This window comes from Phalangium opilio, unplaced genomic scaffold (assembly GCF_054372755.1).
Source record: "Phalangium opilio isolate 3A_F unplaced genomic scaffold, DU_Popi_V2 ptg000079l_1, whole genome shotgun sequence".
Taxonomy (NCBI): Eukaryota; Metazoa; Arthropoda; class Arachnida; order Opiliones; family Phalangiidae; genus Phalangium; species Phalangium opilio.
Window position 1 is genome coordinate 2999770 of NW_028324187.1, and position 20662 is coordinate 3020431.

The window sequence follows — 20662 nt, forward strand, 5'->3', positions numbered from 1 at the left end:
TTAATATTTACTTCTTTGTTGATCACAAACCCATCAATGTTTCATCTTAATCAAACAAGGTGTTCAAATACCAGACTCATAGATTGATTAACAGAAACCGTAAACTGATAAGGTTAAATTTTAGTATTTCCTTGACGCCCATGTAACAAACGCTGAGGCATTCTGTCCCAAATACCCCATAGGCCACTCACTATACGGTCTTCATATAATAACACGTTTCGCTACAACCCCCACTCTAAGTTGAGTCATCAAAGGCGCCAGCTTGGTACTATCAAATTACAAAATGTATCATAAAAATTGTGGGCCTAACTTACCATAAGGTGTCTCCAAAATTACACCACTATTCTTGAATTACACTTTCATATGAGTGATGACGTGTGAACTGGCCTATACACTTTCCTTAAATATTTTAGTGGCAAAATTTCTTTTGCACAGTTTGCAGAAATCTAAATTTATGACCGAGTTAAAATTAAAAGTATGTTGGCACGGTGAGATTTTTGCTCTCTTCCTGAAAAACACAGTGACGCAACTTTACTTTTTGTACACACTCATCTTGTAAACCCACAGATTTTCACTGAAAAAAGTTCATTAGAAAATATCTAAACGAGTCTAGGCCTACTCCTCCGTGACATTTAAGAGACCCACTCTCAAAAATAGTAGAGTGTCTTTTTATTAATTAGTTATTCGCGTCATCCTTTTAAAGATAATTAAAGACTATGATAAATGATAAATCAAGGCACTAATTGCGAGTGAATAACCCCTTTTCAAGAGCCGCAGTTACTTGCAAGTCAAAGAGTTAGAGAGAGGGAACTAGTAATTTTAAAGGGTGCGAATCTAAAATACGATTTTTTTTGGCAAGATCTTAAACTGAAGAACTCTTTTTCAAACTTTTATTTTCTCTGACAACTTAGTTATTTACACAAGTTTTTTCCATCCTCTAAAATTGACGCGGGGGCGTTGCGCCATACGAATAACAGAGCCAAAATAATTATTAGACTGTGCGTTCGGAGCGGCGAAGCGATATAACCGAAAATTAACATTTCCTCGAACTTTCATACCAGTCTTTGTTCAAGTTTTTTCCTGGCAAAATAACTAGGGATATGTTACACCAAGACTAACGTTCAAACTTTGGAATTAAGCAGTGATAAGAGGTTTTCCCCATTCATTGATGCATCGCTATCGTATTGGCAAAGGTTAAAACGATACAGTGCAAAAATCTGAGGTCATGTGTAAACCTAAGATGACTAGTCATACATTATCTCAACTGGTTTTATCCACGAGATTCCAGTTCAATTATGAAAAGAAATGGTTAAAAACCGATTACTCTGATCCACAGCACCGAACGCACCGCCAGGAATAGACACGAGATTAAAATATTTATGTAAAAAGTTGACATTTTGCATTGAAAAAAAAAAAGAGTTTTTAGGGTTTTAAGAACCTTGGAAGTTGGTAACAGATGTTTCCGGCGGTAAATTAGTATAAAGTTTGAGCTAGCTTTAGTTGTTAAAGGCGTAATGTCATTTATTACACAAAAAGAGAGGAAAATAACAAAGTTGAGATGTCAATTCGCCTTAACTCTAGCTAGAATTAAAAACACGTGGCTGACCTCTAGGCCTAAGCCTCTCGTGAAAATGTTTCGAAAACACACCCCGTGTGTTTTTTCAATGAACACCAAAACTGAAGTCTTAAAATTCATGGGGTTAATATAAGTTAATCTCAAATTACGTAATTGTTAGGGTGTTTCTTCTCAAACCACAAACGCAAGCGGAAAACTTTTAATGGTTTATTTAATATCAGCGTGAAACGACTCGAATGAAGTGAAACCGTGTTTAGATTCATGCAGCATTTTACACGCATGATTAAATATTATATACCATTTTATATCCTACAGAGTCTAACCTATTATTAATTTAAAGTTTCGGCGTATTTTTTTTCAACGTGCTAAAGTTAAAATTAAAATTATGTGGGCGTTGTTAATGTATTCATTCAAATTAATGCTGTGATAATTTAATTCTAAAGTGAGTGGGCTTGAAATATAAGGCCTGTAAATGTCTTCAACCTGATTAATGTCTCGTAATAGCGTTACGTAAGCTTTTCCTGATTAACAAAATAATTATGAACTAATAGTTTTAGTTGTGACTACACATTTGATTTTTATGTTTGGAAGATATACTTAAAAAAACAACAAATTTTAGCTCTGGACTTTATCTGTTATCTTTCCAGCTAAAACTAAGAGAAAATTGCGCCAAATCTTTTAAATCTAAGATATTAAGGATAAAGGTCGTAAGACAAAATTTTTGGTGAACTTTTCTTTCAAAGAATTTGATCTCACGCTAAATAAAAACGTTATTGACCCAAGAAAGGCAGGCAAGCCATACATAACTCCATTATCATTTACGCTAACTTTTCATATAACCTGACCCTAATACCAACACCAATTTAAATATAACTTAGTTTAAGCAATAGAGACAGGTAAAGCGAGCGTGTTTAAAAGAATAATGAAAAACAATATTCTTTTACTTAAAAGAAGGTTAACTGTATGCGGGAGCCAAGAAAGAATTGGGGAGAACTTCAGCTATATTGGAGATAGGAGAGGTTTCTGTAAATTTAGGCCAGATGAGAATCTAAAATTAAAACAGACGACAAAGAATTTCGCGACATATTTTGTACACAACCAACTCAGACATAAATAAATCCGAAGTATTATTTACCAATACAATCCCAAATGAAAAAGAAAAAATTCATGAGTTCATAATGAGACCTTTAAAATAATAAACTTCTAAACTTCTAACCACATACTGCGGTTCCAGCAGCATTCTTTTTTTTTAGAATTAACAAAACAAAGAAAAAATCGCAATTCAGAAAATTCTATCCCTTTTTTTGGCGCGAAACTTATACATGTAACCAGGACAGGAAGCAGTGGAAACGATGGGCATGGGAAGTGGTTCAAGGCTGGAGGAAAAAGTTTGACTAAACAAGAATGTTAGTAACAGCCTAAACCTAAAAAGCATCCATGCGTAATACAAAATGATGATTGAAAATGAGTTTACACAAAATTCACCAGAAAAAAATAAATAACAATCATAATAATCGTGAAATATTTAACTAACTACTAAGGACTTTAGGCTTTTGCGCATTTTCAGTTAAATTAACTATAAATGTTTATGACTTTGACATATTTAAGTCAAGATCGTTAATGACTCCCAAACCGTTTCTAAACTAATTTAAAACTAGCGTCTCCTCAAAGTAAGTTAAAAATACAGGACGTTCTTTGATAATTTGTGCAACGTCACCATTTAATTCATAAGCAAAAGATGAAATATTAGTAGTTTTATTGGAACACAAATATATTTAACTAGTTTTAAACGAAGCAACCGATTCATACGCGGTTCCCAGATCTGAACGAACTACCAACCCCTTTGACTAGAGCTACGAGTTTCCAAAAGATGGCGAGCTGTCTTCAGACGTTTCTTCTCTATAAGAAACCGAGAAAGAAGTATAATCTACACAAGCTCCCAAGAAGTATGAATAACTACCGCAAAAAGTGAGAAAAAATGCATTTACACGCTTGACCGCTCTAGGGGCTAAACATCACGCTTCTATGCGCATTTCTGCATAAGATGCCTGCCAAGAAACTAATGTGTGAACCGTATACTGTCTACAGACGTTTCCTAAACTAAATATTTACAATATTATACCATTCTTCATCTCAACCCCAAAAAATATATATCTACTCAAATCTTTTTTTTTATTCTCATCACTATAACATAAAGTTCACCGTTTTCCAACTCGAATTTTGAGAACTGAGAAAAATGGAATTCGTTGATCGAGTCTTCCAGGAAATCATTAAAGGTAAAAGAACCCTTTCAACCCTTAAATAATAAAGCCAGCTTAAGAAACCGCCCTGAAAAAAAAAGATCTTCTAAAATTAAATATGAAAATAAAATAATTTCAACGAATTACTGTTAGTGTTTTGACACGTCATGTACTGATGGAGAAAACAGATCGCGTTTATTTATAAACTAAATTTCAGTAGGGTTTTTTAGCTCTCTTGGTGTGATGTGGTATGTCACGGTAAGTGTAATAAACTCTAGGGAATGTTCTTCGAGTGATGGGCTACGGATTATTATTTTTATCGTCAACAGTGTTATTCTAATTATGTTTACTTTCAGGACAAGGCTTAGACGAGAAAAAAATATCTCGTTAATCAAATGCTTGATATTTCTGGACGAAAAAAGTTTGTTTTCGCTTCATACAACTAACTCCCCATGTACTCTTCGTCTCTAGGTACGCCTTGTTGAACGCCTACCAAATATTCCATCTTTCTATAGTTTCCTTGGCGGGATATTGCACCGAGGTTAGCAACCCTTTTCTTAAGAAGGCGTTGAGAAGATTCGCTCGCTATGCGAGGTGCTAATCACTCCCAGATTCATTATGTACCGCCTTTACAGTTTTCAATACAGGTATACACGTGAATAATGTTCCCTCGACCGCTGCGTGATCTGTACCAACCAGAGAGAATTAAGAATGGCCATAGGGCACAAACAAGCGGGGTACTTCGCGGTATTTGGTCAGAAGTCTCACTTCCGGTCACATGACATCTCTTTAACAACGAAAGAGAGATGTTTCAGATGCTGATCACTAGCTCTTCGTAATCGGTGTACTCTTATATGATTACGAAATCTCGGAATGTTCCAAGTAATCGTGGTGCAATTACATTTTGATGCAATCGCAGCTGCAATCTCGACGTACTCCAAATATGGAATCATCTCGCGAATTAGTATTACTTTTTAAAGATAATTATGTTCTGGGTTATTTATGTCAACAAAATATCATTCATAAATCCACACGGAGTAAATTTTTGTAAAAATTCCAAATACAGAAGTAACCTTTTGAAATTTAACAATGCCATTCCAAAGGGCGTATCAACTGTCAACAAATACCACATGATTCCCCCTTAAATATGTTAAGCCTAGTTACGACGCTACATTGCAGTACTTTTGAAGTTAAATTCAGTCATCCGCACTTTACCCGAAATACTTTTGAAGTTCCCCTACAAGATTCCTACACGATTACTATAGCAGACCCCCGCCTTCCTTAGTATTAAATCCCATAAGAAAAACATCGCGGATGCCATTACTCTGTTCGTGAATCAATTCGTTATCGAAGAAGGGGGGAAAAGGGGCCTCTCCTAAAAACTTTTCTCTAGAATAGCTGTTCGCAAACGTCATAATAGTTAGAAAAGGTGGAGTAGGGGTATTTCAACTGCAAGTCGAGTTTCGTCTTCGCGCTAATCCGTCTTGAGCATATACCATGACGCTAGAGAGTTATTCTGGGTAATGGCCTAAGAAAAATCTAAGAGTACCCCCTGCCTAAAGTTTATTTAGTCACTCGGTATGGCGGCGTGGTGGTGGCTTGTGATTCAATGTCAAGTAAAACTAAAAATTGTAGCACTATTCTTAGACACTTTTCCACAGGATATATATATGTGTGTATATACGGATTCTTTTGAGATGTTACTTAAGAAAGTTTGGCTTGCCTTGCAACGAGGATGGTATATAACTTCAAACCGTCTTAAAAGTTTTAGTCAATTCATAAATCTCAGAGTCACACAAAACTTGGCACTTTTAAAGAAAGATGGGTTTTATTTGCAAAGAAATATATAGGGTTATCTCTTTGAAGTCAGCTAGTCAAAACTGACTGATCTTCCAACACTCAACTCAAATCGCTTTTCCAATAGGATGCCGACGTTTTTCTGGTACATACGCTACTCTCACCTAACAGGTGCTAATCTCAAAGAGAGATTTTTAAAAATGGTAGCCATTTTGCAAAATGGCTGCCCCTGAAGAGTTACTTGATAACCTAAGCACAAGTAGTTAATCCTAACGTTTGATAATCGTAGCGTTATATTTAAGAATCAAAGGGTTAGTAATGACTTCATGTTCCTTGATACTTAAATCAATTTACAGAATATCATCGTAGACTGATCAACTTCCAAATAGGACCTTAAATTAGCAATGCCCTTGTTCCCTTTAGCCCTACTATAAACATAATCAATCTATACAGTCTAACGTAACACCCTTAACCCTTAAACAGTAAACTCCAACGCATGGAAACCGTTAAAATCTTAATTAATTTCCGTTCCCATTAATATAACTTCGCATAGCCCTGAACTGCACTGCACTGCGCCAAATCCATATTTACTATATCAAATTTACTAAATCGCCTTCAAACAATTTCCGATTGAATGCGTCAAAACTCTCACCTGAATAGATAAAGCCGGTATATCTTTCGATCCTCCAAACAATGCTTTAAATATACGAGCCATAATTCCAAATATCATCAGTCACAACTCACATTCGCGTCAACACTGAATGAGAGATACAGTTCGTAACGAAATATGTGTAATGTCGAAATCTTCAAACTTCCTCTCGACTCGATCGAGTACTCGCGGCACAGCTAGTCCGCGCGTATTATGTTATGACTCAATAAAAATAGAGCGAAAAATCTTCTACACTTAAAAGAGATTAGGAGAAAATTCTTAGAGCTCAAATTTTTATAAAAACCAGATCTGATTGGTTGGCTAGTCTAAAATAGATAATAGAGTGGTTGGTTTCCGGAACTGAAGTTAAACGCGTGACGTTCACTCCTTAAGTTAGAAGTTATAGTCAGTGTCTGTACTGATAGCAAGCAACCTCGTACATCGAACGTCGACAAACCAAAGTACACGCAGATATGTTTTTGAAAACCTCTCTCCCATGGAAGATCACAACTACTACCGGAACTTCAAAATATATACACAGGTGCTGAAAAAAATTATTCTAAACCAATTTTCAAAGTGATGCAAAAAATAATACCATAGGAAAAAGCAAAGGTATATACAGTTGATGCTATCATTATCACGGATTCCCTTCAATAGAGCTATTATTTCCTTTTTTTTATTCCACCATCATTCATCCCGAAATAGAAGAATGAAGCACAGGTTTCCGTGACGCCTACAAAACACTAAAGGTATCCGTTGTTCTCTGTGGTACCAACGTGTTTGCTTTATATTTAGGTTTCATGACCATTATCTTACGTAATTCGTATCAACCTTACTAGAGAGTAGAAAAGTAACTAACGGCTACCGAGAAGTCTATGAATTTAATATCAAGAAACATTGAAACAATATTCAAGTTCGTGCCAGGTTGAAACTTCCAATTCGTTTATTGTTATTCATAGATGAAACTATGTTCTTTTCTACGGAATTTTCGCATCTGGGATAAGTATACTAGTACCAATATCACTTGACAACGCTAAAGAAGCTCGCCATAGTACGCTGGTGAATTCTATAAATTGAAAACAATTTTTACTGACATTGAGACACATTCGTTTCAATACGAGTTTTCAATTATTAACATTACCATACCCGTAAAACCCTAACTTAATCTCCACTGAAGATACGAGATGAAACTAATTATAATTTCGAAACCACCCTAACAATGAACTGATGATTTTAGCTACTACTGTTTTAATTATAATGAAAAGCGGGAGAGTATAATACAAACGAAGTCTACGGTTGAACCAACGTTGCCTTTCAGTGAAGGGAGGGCTAATCAATGATTATTACATGTGGTCAGGTATGCCTGTGGTTTTTAGAGGAAGAGATTGCGTTGTGGTATTGTTGTTGCGTGTCTCCAAAAATTCCAAAATAATTAGGGACAATAGAATGGGGGTGGAAATGGTTTTAGAAAAATATATAGATCAACCACTCATGCGTCATGGCCGGCATAATGTGTTTTAGACTCGCATGCATTCCACCACCACGAGTTTTAGTAATTATGTCCGATATTTTCGTTAAAACTTGTAAAATGTACTATTTTAGCTATGAAATTAATATAGTAAATCCCTTGACGCGGAACGTATAAGTTTAATTGGTCAAATTACGAAGATACGTTATATTTAAGATGATATTTCAAGGTGAATTCCTTCCGGATTGGTAAGTGATCATAGGAAGTCAATTTTTTTCGTACTACATTTGGACAGCTGCATGCAGGTTGGTTTTGTATACCCTGAAACTACCAAACCGAACTATTCCCCGAGGGTTTTGTATTAACCAGGGGTCAAATCAATTCAGTTCAGTTTATTTTTGTGGTATATTTATTAATTTTGAAAAGTGTCGACTGCATGTTAACGAGAAAAACGCCATTTTAGTAACGCTCTAACGGTAAACCGTGATTAATAATTCACTAATAGTAAACATTAATATTATTAAAAGTGCTAAGTCTCGAACTCAGGACCTGCATGTCACACGGTAACCTGATGGTCATCCACTATAATGCACCCTTACCTTATTTTCCTATTATGGGATCTAGAGAACATTCATAAATATTCATGGGAAAATAAATACATTCACATAAACCCTTTCCTTCGCCGTATTTCATTTTTTACAATTTTCGATTTTGTTACAATCATAATAATTTTTATGGGCGTGTAAATCCTTTCTTCTGTTATAGCTCGGGGTGGTAAAACTACTTTCATCGTAGCAGCCAGCCGTGAGTGAGTAAGTAATGTCAGATACCCCAGGGGTATCTACTGGGTGAAGCATTACAAGGGGAGTCCTCAGGGTACACCCCTTTTCTACCTTATGAATTATTCAAAATATCTTGAAAAGCCTTGTACGCAAAAAAAATAACTATATAATATCAGGGATAAACGAAACTGCGAGGTAAATATACATTTGATAATAGTAAATTGCACCAGAAGCAAGGTTCTGCACTCCTTTACAACAAGACTCGCTTACGGAAAGCAAGTACTTTGCGCCATCGAAAGATGGGATTATCTGTATTGAGACGGTAATATTTCAAGAAATGGTCGTATTATACGGAACCCTTATTACAGATCTCTGATATTTGTGTACTTCTATCCATGGAACCATGGACATGCATATATACTGGGTATTATGGATTCCCATCTCTTACCTTCCACGTTTCGCTTATAGACGCATGTTCAGCAGAGAAAAACAAGACTTCCAACTTATAACCTTGTGAGGGAAATTCGTATTTTCTCTCTTTGCGCATGGGCGAGATTTCAAACCCACCACTGGCAATTTTCCGGAGAGCTATTGTTCTTTTCCTCCACGTGACCTAGCTACTTCCGACTCAATCTACCAGGGTATAGCATATTTGGTTACCCGCTTTCTTGCCTAGTTGGGAATCCATAGTTCGTTGTAATAATACATATCCATGTTAGAACGTGCGCGGGAAAGTGCACTAGTTTTTATGTCTAAATATTTATGCTATTCTTTTTTACGATGAAAATATTTAAATTTTTCAACTTTCCATAAAAATTATTAGTGATTTATATTCATTATATTATACTTTCCTTGGAATAAAGCAGAGAAAAAACAAGCATACGTATAATAAGATATTTTCAATTAATTCAAGCGCTTATAAAGGTCAAAGATTAAATCTCTTTACGATAATTGCCTAAATTTCTAAGGAGCAAATCAGTTAAGTATGCTCAAAATTGGGTTAATTAGTTAGCAAACTAAAAGCGTAATGACATCTAGAAGTGCTTGGTTGGCGCAGCAATGCGGTGATATCTAATTATTTGACACTCATAAACGATACGTTAAAAGTTTGGTCAAAAGATCTAGGAATGTCTAAGTCCTGGGCGTCTGGCATTAATGGGAGCTAGAGAGACCAGTAAATCTTTGAAGTTAGTCCATAGCTCGTCGTGAGATTATGATTATGTCACCGCTGAAATATTTCACTAGAAATCGTTGGTGGCCTTTTAAAGTATTTCCCAAACTGTTCCCCTCCCCTCTAACGAACCGGGACCGCTCTTAGAGATCTGCTGAAGGACTTTGAAATTACGATTAGGCTTAACATTTACAACGAATTTCTTTTCAAGTTAGGCCTTGGCTATCTTACTAATGAGACGTAACGAGGCCTAAACATGTTGATAATCCCCCAGATAAGACTACCGAGTTTGTGACTAACAACGAGAAGAGAGAGAGTTGAGCATTAGAAGCTGGTAATTTGAAGAAGCAATTTTTGTATCCTTACTAAACTTCTATATTAAATGGTAATTCTGGTACAGTTTTAACCTAGTTGTAATAGCCGAAGACAGCTAGACATCTCAATTCCAATATTAACGTTGGATTGACGACAAGTTCCGTTTTGTCTGGGGGTTTTAGACGTCAATGCTAATGGATATTTTACGATGTTCGCATGAGACCTCTAGGGGCCATGTGGCCTTTGTTTCAAAACGGGAGCGTCGGGACAGTAAAGAGACACCAAAGTGTAGACTTAGACGTAGGCTGCAAAATGTGGTCTATATAGTTCCTGAGCGAATTCCGAAGCAAACGAAAAAAACCATTCAAACGGCAGCACCGAGTGCTAACTAACACTCAGACACTGCAATTGTTGCCATTACTTCTCACTAAGCCTTTGGTATTCGCTACAAACAATCTAATTCAAAATTGGGGAAAAACAGGCTTAACCAACTTAATACGAATTGTAACTGTACCTCTTTCGTGTCAAAATTAAACCGGCTGAACTTGCCTCAATGACTGCGCCCACATTTTTGGCGCGAAATACGCTAAGCCTAAACTCACCCCCAAACAATTTGAAACTCAATCCGACATCGACTTCTTCAAGATGATGAAGAATGTACAACGTTATAGGAAACACCCCGTTTCTGAGATTTAGCACACGCAACAGTCCGGCCGGCATACGGGGCTTAGTTAGAAGTTGCAACTTTTTGAAAAATGAGCTACAGGAAATAAACTGTCACAGGAAGATAGCGCGTCTTTGTTTTCTCTCGAGAGGCCAAGCCTCCCACGGAAATATTTATTCCCTTTTTTTACAGCATGCAAAAGTTAAGCCTAAAATAAACACCCAAGATCCGAGCAAGAGAGTGAGAGAGAAAAAAAAAAGCTTATATCCAGGCAACCAAGTTGGCTTGATTGTGATATATGGATTAAGTGTTTGTTTTTCTAGAGTATTATACGATATTTCCAGACATTTTTCACGCAAGTTTATAAGATATGTTCCATAAGTGTGACAATACCTATACTTCTTAACGCTAGAGACTTACAGCTCGATCTAGTTCGAGAACGACAAGCGAGAATTGCAGACTACATCTTCCTATTTAGTCTGTACTAAGCCTTGGACAGCGCCTCACCAGGCGTCGCTTTACCACGAATCTATGACCTACCTCATTCACTTCATGACAAGCTCCAGTTTGTAACCAGTGACAAACTTATGGGGAACGTATCTTATGAACTAATGGTTCTACTCATCCATAGACTTTTTGAACAGTAAGAATATGAGGTTGGATCGCTTAAGCATGAAGTTACTATGAGGTAACCGTATTAAATACTGCTCAGAATTAACTTTAGTAACTCAATCTTGAAGATTTTCGAACGTTTGTTGTGGTAGGTTTTCAGCTATACAAATAGGGAAGGTAACTTCTCAGAAGGTCAGTGATTCAATGATGTAGGCAAAGGGGAACGAACTTAATTATTCGACGGGTAAAATTTTCGTACGGGTATATAATAATCAAGACTAATTTTGGCTCAATTAAATCTAATAACAAAAGGCAGAAAATTAGGATTAAAATTCTGCTGGGGTCAAATGGAAATTTCTACGAGAAGAAGAATCTGAATGGTTCCGCGTGAAAGGTTTTTGAAGACATTGAACGCACGTTCAAAAATGTCCACCAACAACACCCAGTGTGTGTACAAGTAAGCTTTATGTTTAAATTGTGTATTTAACAATTTTATTCTTGTATAAAATAAGACCGGAAACTGGGGGAAAATTGAAATTTCCGGAGCGACAATTTTGCGTCTGGCTCAATATTGACGAAATAATATTCCTAGAAATTAAAATCGTATTTACATAACGAAAAACTGTACTTTGAAACGAATTCTTCTTAACATTTTCATTTTTTTTTAAATGTTTTTTTTAAAAAAGCTAAAGTTCATTCAATATATAACCAATATATTAATTTATAATTTTATATGGAAATATGACAGGGGGTCTATAAACTATAAACTAAACAAAAAAATTAAAAAACAGATTTACATTTTTAATATTAAACAAATTAAATAAGGCTCGTTTGAATTTAAAACTTTAACTTGATATAATATAATCCCAATAGCCCGGAAGAAAATAAAATTGTTCTATAATCTAATATAAAATTATATTAATTGTCACTCACAAAAATTGGATTGAAAAAATGAGCACCCCTATACATAAATGGACAATCATATAATATTACATCAAGGCTATTATCTTGGTTATTCTGTCCCCAAAGGGTCTATTACCACATTACCAAAATATAATTCAATATTTTTTCTCTTATGTCTGTCTGTACGTAATGGCGCAATGCATTAAATATAAAAAGGTAAAAAAAAAATATCTCAGAGATGTAATATGTAGGTCTTAAAAGGCGGTTGGTTTAATACGATATTACAAACCTTTTTGTCTGTGACCATAAAAAGTAATTGTTACGTTTACACAGATTTCATTTCTCCTTATAATAAAATGTCCAGGTGTATTGTGGGACGACCTCAATTTCTTTTTATTTCATAACTCAACACGGTGGTAGCATTAATATTGAAATATTTTTTTTTTTTTGCTTTAGTTGAATTGCTAAAATGGACTCCCAGAAACTTTTAGAATATAAAAGAGAGGCACATTGTATTTTTTGCGAAACTTTTGGCATAACGATATTAGGGTTAAAATTAGGTATATAGACCATTTCATTAAGTACTTGCAAAGAAACCAACACACAGGGGGCAGGGCTTTAGATAAAATGCTTTTATGCATGATGGGGTACTCTAAAAGATGAGACACTTAGGTTTAATTTATAGTAAATGCTGGAGCCAATAGAGGGAAATGTAGGAACGAAGTAAAAGTATGTCGTTCTCCACGACTTTGGCTATATTGGCTCAGAATGCGTAGACAGACATGGAAAAAGAAAATGAAAGACATACGAGATGGAAATGTCAAGGGATCTCAAACGTATTACGAAAATAAAGGGCATGTCATGGTAGGGTGAAACAATTTATAACAATCATATAAACCATTTTACTGACAATTGCTTTAGTATAGAAATGGTAGGACTGAAGTACATTGGGTTCTATGAGTGATTTTGAGTTGAAAATGATGCAATAAGGGCCACCGTTTCGAAGTTACGATTGTATTACCACTTAAATGTAAGCAAGAAACTGAAAGACAATAATAGTATAATTATGGGGCCCTATAGTGCAAAATGTCATGGACGATTCGAGACTCAAAATCACCCTTATTTAACCCAATGAACTGCGGTTTTACCACGCTTTCTGAAACCCCCTGTATTTACTGTTCCTTTAACAGGCCCTCCAAAGCAATCAACTAAAACTGTACCCGCACATTAAGCTCATAGGGAAATCACGTAAAAACCATTATATTGGCACCGAAAAAACGGAAATAATATCAATGCCCTGTTGGGTGTGTTCGTTAAAACCCCTTTTGTTTCCAAGGCTAGAACTGCATGCTAGTCTGTCAAAATTGGCGTCGTGACTGATTTGAAAAAAGGGGCTCATTTCAATAATTTGAAATGAGTCACTCAGCCCTGGTTAGTTGGTCAAGGGACACTTGGTCAGAAGTTGACTTTTTGACATTTAAAAACATTCAGTGAAGAAACAAGAAATATTGCTATCTAATATTAACATCTACGTGTGGTAGCTTTTTAATGTTAGGCCTAAAATTCATTGCGATGTAAATAGAAAATCGATACAATAAGAAAATATGTCACTGTTCATGAGAAATTGGCTCCAATACAATAATCTGATTCTCAAATCAAATCCAAACAATAATGTGAAAGCTGCATTCAATGATGTGAAACGGTGCAAAGCATACCGGGATTTTTAAACAGTTGACCCCAACAATGCTACGTAAGAGTCAAACTTTCCTCCTGCAAGATCTGAGTTTGAAACTAGTTCCTCACCAAACTTGTTTTTCGTGTACCGAACCTCCACAAACACATCACAAACTCACAAACAAACGAACAAACTCCGTTTCTACAACCTACCTTGTGATTAAATAAGCACACGAGTAGATAAAAGCAAGTTAAATGTTTTGAAAAATTTTAATAAAAGTGAAAAACAGATCGGTGTAAGGTTCAATAAACCAAATTTATGGTAAAAATCTATGAGGGCAAAGGCATCGATAGGGTTGAAACGTGTGTCTACGTGCAATTAAACTTGACGTTAAGCCTATATTTCAATTTAATGTCTCCCACGTTCGTTAGTAATGCCAGATAACACTGTAGAAGTGTATAGGTACGATTCTGACCCTTAATAAAAAGCTCCTCGTAGTTCGCCGACGTTTTTCAATAGACCGGGGAACTACACCGGCTTTGCGAAAACTATAAATTATACCCAAAGCAAAATCCGTGAACTGAATTCTTAATTGAGATTCAGCGAAAGCGATTCCTAGTATTGCTAACTTGGAACTTTAATATTAGGGGGATGGTCTGCGAGCATGGTTGAAAGAACGGAGTACATCAGTTCATTACGTCTGTATTAAGTTAGGTCTTGCCATAAGCTTATGCTCCAAAAGTGTGACCCTTTGTATTAATAGACAGTTTTAAGAAATGAACCGAAAAACGTGTACGAAAATGGCTAGAGCTATAGAGGCAACATTTGATTTTCGTTATATGAAATTAGGCTTGAGTCAGAACAGCACAACCTTTGTGACCTTGTACGTTAAATTTATTTATTTACTCTGAATTTTTAGCCTTCTATACCAAATATTCGGGGAAATTCATTCAATTTGCATAAAAAAACGTTTCAACAAAAATATATATTTAATTTTTCAAAAATCAAAGAGAGGCCTCCTACAGATAAGTCCTGCGGCTCTAAAATCCAATTTTTCATATTTTTATTATACCGATTCAAGTCTCAATTTTTGGGGTAAAATGCATCATTCGTAATGTTGAAATATTCAAGTCAATTTAGCTTTGGTCAAGCGCATGTAGTATTTGGATTAATGCCCAACGTTAACCCAAACTCTCATAGAGGAAAAATATGGGAAACTGCTCTTCAAATATTGAAAGACGATTTCTAGACGTCTAGCGTTTGCTTGTAAAAAAATAAAAAAAAACGTTTCCTTTTACTCAACGTCGGGTAAAAAAATGCATTCAGGACAGGTTTTTAGCTTTGCCACCAACACTCAGCTCCTCAGAAAGATGGGTGATGTAAAAAACAGTCTCCGATACATTGGGTGGGTGTCATAAGGGGGGTAAAACAAGGGGGAAAGCAACGGGATTTATGGGGACCGGTCTGGACCACCTCAGTTGCCCATAGCAACCTTATCGATTAAAACTAACTTGACTCATACAGAGAAAGGCCATACTATACCCAACTTCAAATAGGCCTATTGGGACGTTCAGTAGTTGGGATGGTTGAAGATGACCCGAGACACCATACAACATCCAATCTTTCGCGTTGTAGAAACAGTTTCATCCATTCTAGCAGCACATAAAATAGCGAAAAACAATCCTGTAACTGTTAAAACTCCACGAAGTACAATCCCAATCATACCATCTACTAAATAGCCCCGTAACAATTTTGGTACATCACTCTCCTCCGAGCTAAGGATGGGAACAGAACGAGGCTGCCAAGGGAAGAAAGGGCCTTGCCTATAAGAGACACGAGCTAATATAGCTGGGTCAGTAGTAGAAACAGCAGGCAGGCATGCAGGGTTCTATGGTTCTATAGTAGGCGGGAATGCCGTTCCGTTGACCCTGTAAGCCGTGATTCCAAAACTAATAAATGAAAACGATACGCTCTCGAATAAATACGGACGGTCCTTTCTATGTTCTACACACGTCATATGTTTTTATTTAACCAAAGGGAGGAGAGATGGGCGTATGCCTGCCAATTCATTTAGATTCATTTGAATATTTACGTATGACGTCATTTAATTTAACGAAAGCTGCGACTAACTACGCGATATGAATAACAATAGGATAGATAAATACTTTTGTTTATTGAAATAACCGTGTGGAATATTTGTAGATACGGGATGGGTTTAATATTAATATTTCAAACGCGTAGACCTTAATGATTTAATAATGGTCTTGAAGGAATGTCTATTGATGGGTTAAAAGGGATAGATAAATTATTAAATACGTTATCTGTTAATGGAAATTATATATTTTTATAATAACCAATTATGAGAAAAAAGGTGTTCACCTTCAGTTTTATATTGGATATGTCTGGTAACTTTCAAGTTAACTATTTAAGATATTAGTAGGGTAAAACCTCATAACAGACCGTTCTTTTAACCATTCATTCCCGCACATTATTCTTAACTATCTTAACTATAGCGCGACGCCCTATTTCCACCTCATTCAAACTTAGGGTTTGAAGTACACATGATTTTCGCGTATCCGATATTTACGCACCCACAAACAAACAAACGAACTCAGTTTCTATCAGCTACGTTAGGATAATACGAACCACACAAATAGCTAAAAATGTGATCTAAATTCCATTCTAGTTTTCACTTAGAAGATAATGTTTTGCATGCATGGTACTCCCAAATTTTTGTATTTGTTTTTGTTTTTCCCTTTCTTTAACTATAGCCTGGTTGCAAAACAAATTAAAACTCTGCCTTCCACGAAACAATTTGCTTGTTTTTTTATCAACAAGGAAACCGGAATGAAATGATAATACTTTTCTCTGCTGTTATTTTGTTCCTGAATCCTTCTGTTATGTCAAGATAAGGTGAAGTATATGGTAGGTCACTTGTATAAAATGTAAGAAAATATATTATTTATAATGAAATTTATATCATTGCTGTCTGGCATTTAAATTCCAAAGATTAAATAAATTGTAACCCCATTTCAACCTTTTTTCTCTTTTATCTTAAAACCATTTTGAACTTTTCACCCATACCAGACAGTTTTTATGTAAATGCAGTTTCAGATTACCTAAAAAAACTATTATTTACTCAATAGATTTATCAGAAACATCTGTATAATTAAAAGAAACTATTTTGCATTAAACGTCTGATTAATTTTTAACCCTTTTCCTATATATTTCTACCATCATCTTTCTTCGCAAATTTGCAAGCACAGCTATAGGACCCCAATTTTTTAACAAAACCTTACATTGAAAAGGGTTCCTTATGGCTCTTTTAATAAAAATAGGACATCATCTTATGGGACACTGAACGTCAGGGACTTCAATCGAATAGCTGTCCTACAAAGCTTAAAATTTCCCCAAAAAAAAGAAGAGTCGATAAAATGGAACCCCCTGCTAGCTAGCTTGGCTAAGGGATTCTCAATTTTGGATCCAAAGTTACTTTGATTAAAAATCGAATTCTTTTCAAACGTCGAAACCGATGTTTATTGAATGCCTCTTCGTAACCCTATACTATTAAATTTTTTCTTTCTCAAGATGAAATGATACCAAGTGAATCTCATAAACACGTTTCTAGAACACACCATTTTTTCGTTAGCAGTTAGGGTTCAACTTCGGTACTAAATCAACTTGAAAATAAAAACCCAAAGCAATAAAAAGAAACTTGAGAAAAATTCCGAGAGGCCGAAACTGGCCAAAGAAAATAGATCTTTGAGAAGCATTCCTTAGGATTCTCAAAAAGAAATTGGGTTGCCTTTATTGTCTAGAGCCTCATTAAAAGTGCCCAGGATAAACGCCAATCGATGAACGAGCTTCAATAGCAAGATGGCATTTGCAAGGGTCTTATCAAGAAATAACAAAAGGACTGGGTATTACAGTATTATTTATTATGAAGGAGTCTCAAAATTAATGGCTCGATTAGAAGCTCAGTTTAGGTCTAGAGAAGTAGTTTCTTAAATACAGTGTGTTTCTGATAAGTCTGCCATAAATTAAACTGAGTTTGTTCTTATATAGTCAAACTGAACATGAAAAATGTCAAAGACCCCATGCATATTCTTGGACACTTTCCATTCAGTTTGATCCTAAGAACACACCTTTTAATTTATAACAGACTTAACAGAAATGACCCCTGACCTTACGTCATAATTATTCGAAGCCATCTTGAAAAATGGCGAACTAAAACGTGACGGGAAAATTCCCGTAAAAAGTTAAACGATTATAAATAAAAGAGATTACAACATTTTTGCTATCCCTTACCCCTATACCTGAAAACATGCAAGTTTACTGCACTTACTGATAAAAACCATCTATACCTTTACATTTTACCTCGAGCTCATAGAATTTAAATGATTACCAGGATTTCAAGTATGCCAAAAAAATTGATTAAGAAAGACATCATAAACTAGCATTGAAATATTTCAAAAATATTTAAAGTCATTGTGCCCTCGCGTGACGTTCAACAAATAAAATTCATTCTTAAGATAGTTCATTAAATTAAAAAAAATCTTTATATATTGTTCTTAAATTTTATCTTAGACAATTTTCAGTTAAGGGAAAAGAAAGAGTTAGAATATATCTTAAATAAGAAACGCACTCTGCATTCTTGCGTATAATGATTAAAAACAAAAAAAATAATATTACGTCATATCCTGAGTCACAGTTTCACATGGACCAGATGGCGGTCGTCGGTATGAATTCACACCCCAACCCATTAAATAAAATAAAAAAAAAAGAAGACAAAGAAGTAAAAAAAGTGATTAAAAAAGCATTTATTTAACTAAGGGATAGGGGAAGGCTGTGCAACGGAATAGACAGAAAACCATCCCTTCTCCTGCTGGTGTGGTTTTTATAACGATAAGATAATGGAAATTGATTTGGGGGCTTTGGATTTTCATGGAGGGGGGATTAAAAATAATAATGTTCGTAGTAAATTATCAAGGTTCTGAAAATTGAATCTAACGATAATGATTATCGATTGGTAAGGTAGGTCCTACGCAAAGATTACGACCCCTGTTTTTAACCACAAAGAATTAAGGTTCCTTTTGACAAGCTAAGGGCAGTAATAGTTCAGATCAGTTCAGTTCCCGTGGATATTTACGTAATATTTCCATAGTTGCTCTGATGATTAACTAAATGGTTCTTCGTAGTTGGAAGTGCAAGCGTGATAAAAGCTTCATATTCCGTTTCAAGAGTCAATGGTTATTACTCCTTATTGAAACTTAATAAGATTAATTCATTTGACCAGATATTAAAAAATGTTTCTCAAGATGTATAGAGTAAAAAATTTTGAACTGAAACATGAACTGAACTATCGACGCTACGTATTTACTAGACTATGTTTTAAATTAAATTACCTAAGATAAGTAAGACAATATTTTTATGAAATGTGTAGTTCTAAAAACTAATCATAATTTTTTTAAGAATGTCCTTTTAAATAGATGTCTATTAGAGGTTTCTTTTCAAAACGAATTTCCATCCATTACAAGTTCAATCTGAATGCTTGAATAATCATTTATAATTAACATATCCCTAAATAAGTAGACGATTAAATATTTTATAAAGATACATTTTAAAAAATTCAAAGCTAAAAAATAAAAAAAAAACCATTTGTAAATAGATTCAATAATTTAAAAACTTGTTACAGGCCAAATATTTAAATCCCATTTAGGCATAAAATCCTAATTAATTATTTAACATACTATAATCAACCAAACGTAAAGTACATAAGTATCTACTAAGTCACCGCCAAAGAAAAAAACCGGACAAATCGAAATAAAACTGCGCACTTACAAATGCAGCGAAAATATCATCCATTGGGCAAAAAAGATGCTTCGCGAGTTTTCGCCTCCGGTAATTTACGTCGATCGAAAAAGGGTTAAGATTAAAGTTTACATTTTAAAAATTTAACCTTTGACCTTAGGGTCTTCTAAAAGGTAAGTTATCAATGGCTACCTTAAGAGGTACTCTTACTACACACTTTCGAAGCATATTTAAAGGATTACTCGTTAGAAGATTATGCTCGTAACGGGACAGTATGATTTTAAGGGATGCTGTGGGATCAAGAGAGAGAGAGAGAGAGAGAGGATGGAGAATGGAGTGGCGGTCGCTATGGTAACCAAGCATCTTTTCGTGACGTCACAGGCGCGCCATTGCGTCACCATACATAAGAGCGAAACCGAAAAAGGTGGCTGGTCAATTTTCGGACTATCAGAGACGATACGTTTGGATGCGGGTTGAATTTTCAAGTGACACGCGTCACTTGTTATTAAAAATTTAATTTAGCCTCCCCTGATATGTTTATAGGATTACCAGGGGCGCATCACTGCATGGTCGGTTCAGTTCAATTTTCCCCTACCCTTTAAGCTTCCCCAACCCTTTGGGCTTTTAATTAGCGTGAAAAATTTGCCATAATGTATAGATTGAATTACGTTGCGTTTTGAACCATGTAGGAAATAGGGGTGAGGAAAATATTGCAATAATAAAGTTGAAATATAATTATGGAGGTTTGGTAAAATCGGTTACACGCGTACGTGGTTTGGTGGTTGAATTTCACCACAGGACTAAAGTATTATTAAATGATCTGTATTATGTATACTATAACAAAGCTATGATGAAAAGGATCTTTTTAATTATTCATGTTACTATATAATATTTCGTAAGAATATATTTGAGAAATGCAATATTGGTGGCTGATTCAAATCAACCTAGAGGATAATTTTGAAATAATTTATATTACAAAGAGTACCTAATCCTATATTG

General features: G+C 35.2%; 1 protein-coding gene and 1 long non-coding RNA gene across 14 annotated transcripts in view; one reads left to right on the plus strand and one right to left on the minus strand.

Moving 5' to 3' along the window:
• The window catches only part of LOC149654199 (uncharacterized), a 59898-nt gene that overhangs the window by 34404 nt on the left and 4832 nt on the right, over positions 1-20662 (minus strand). For 10 of the 12 annotated variants that reach the window (XM_089845615.1, XM_089845610.1, XM_089845616.1 and 7 more), the window contains exon 1: positions 6266-6403. The exons of 1 other annotated variant lie outside the window; for it this stretch is intronic. In XM_089845615.1, the coding sequence (XP_089701741.1) occupies positions 6266-6343 (78 nt within the window). In that variant the 5' untranslated portion in view covers positions 6344-6403. Of the gene's footprint in view, positions 1-6265; positions 6404-19693; positions 19733-20662 lie in introns of those variants that run through there. One more of the 12 variants, XM_089845607.1, reaches the window with a different exon arrangement.
• Positions 3444-12557, plus strand: LOC149654201 (uncharacterized). Of its 2 annotated transcripts, XR_016370533.1 has the most exons (4): positions 3444-3852; positions 4288-4357; positions 4452-11350; positions 11427-12557. It is a non-coding gene; the product is annotated as an uncharacterized LOC149654201 (long non-coding RNA). The 2 variants fall into 2 exon arrangements; XR_016370532.1 differs by having other exon boundaries at positions 3445-4357.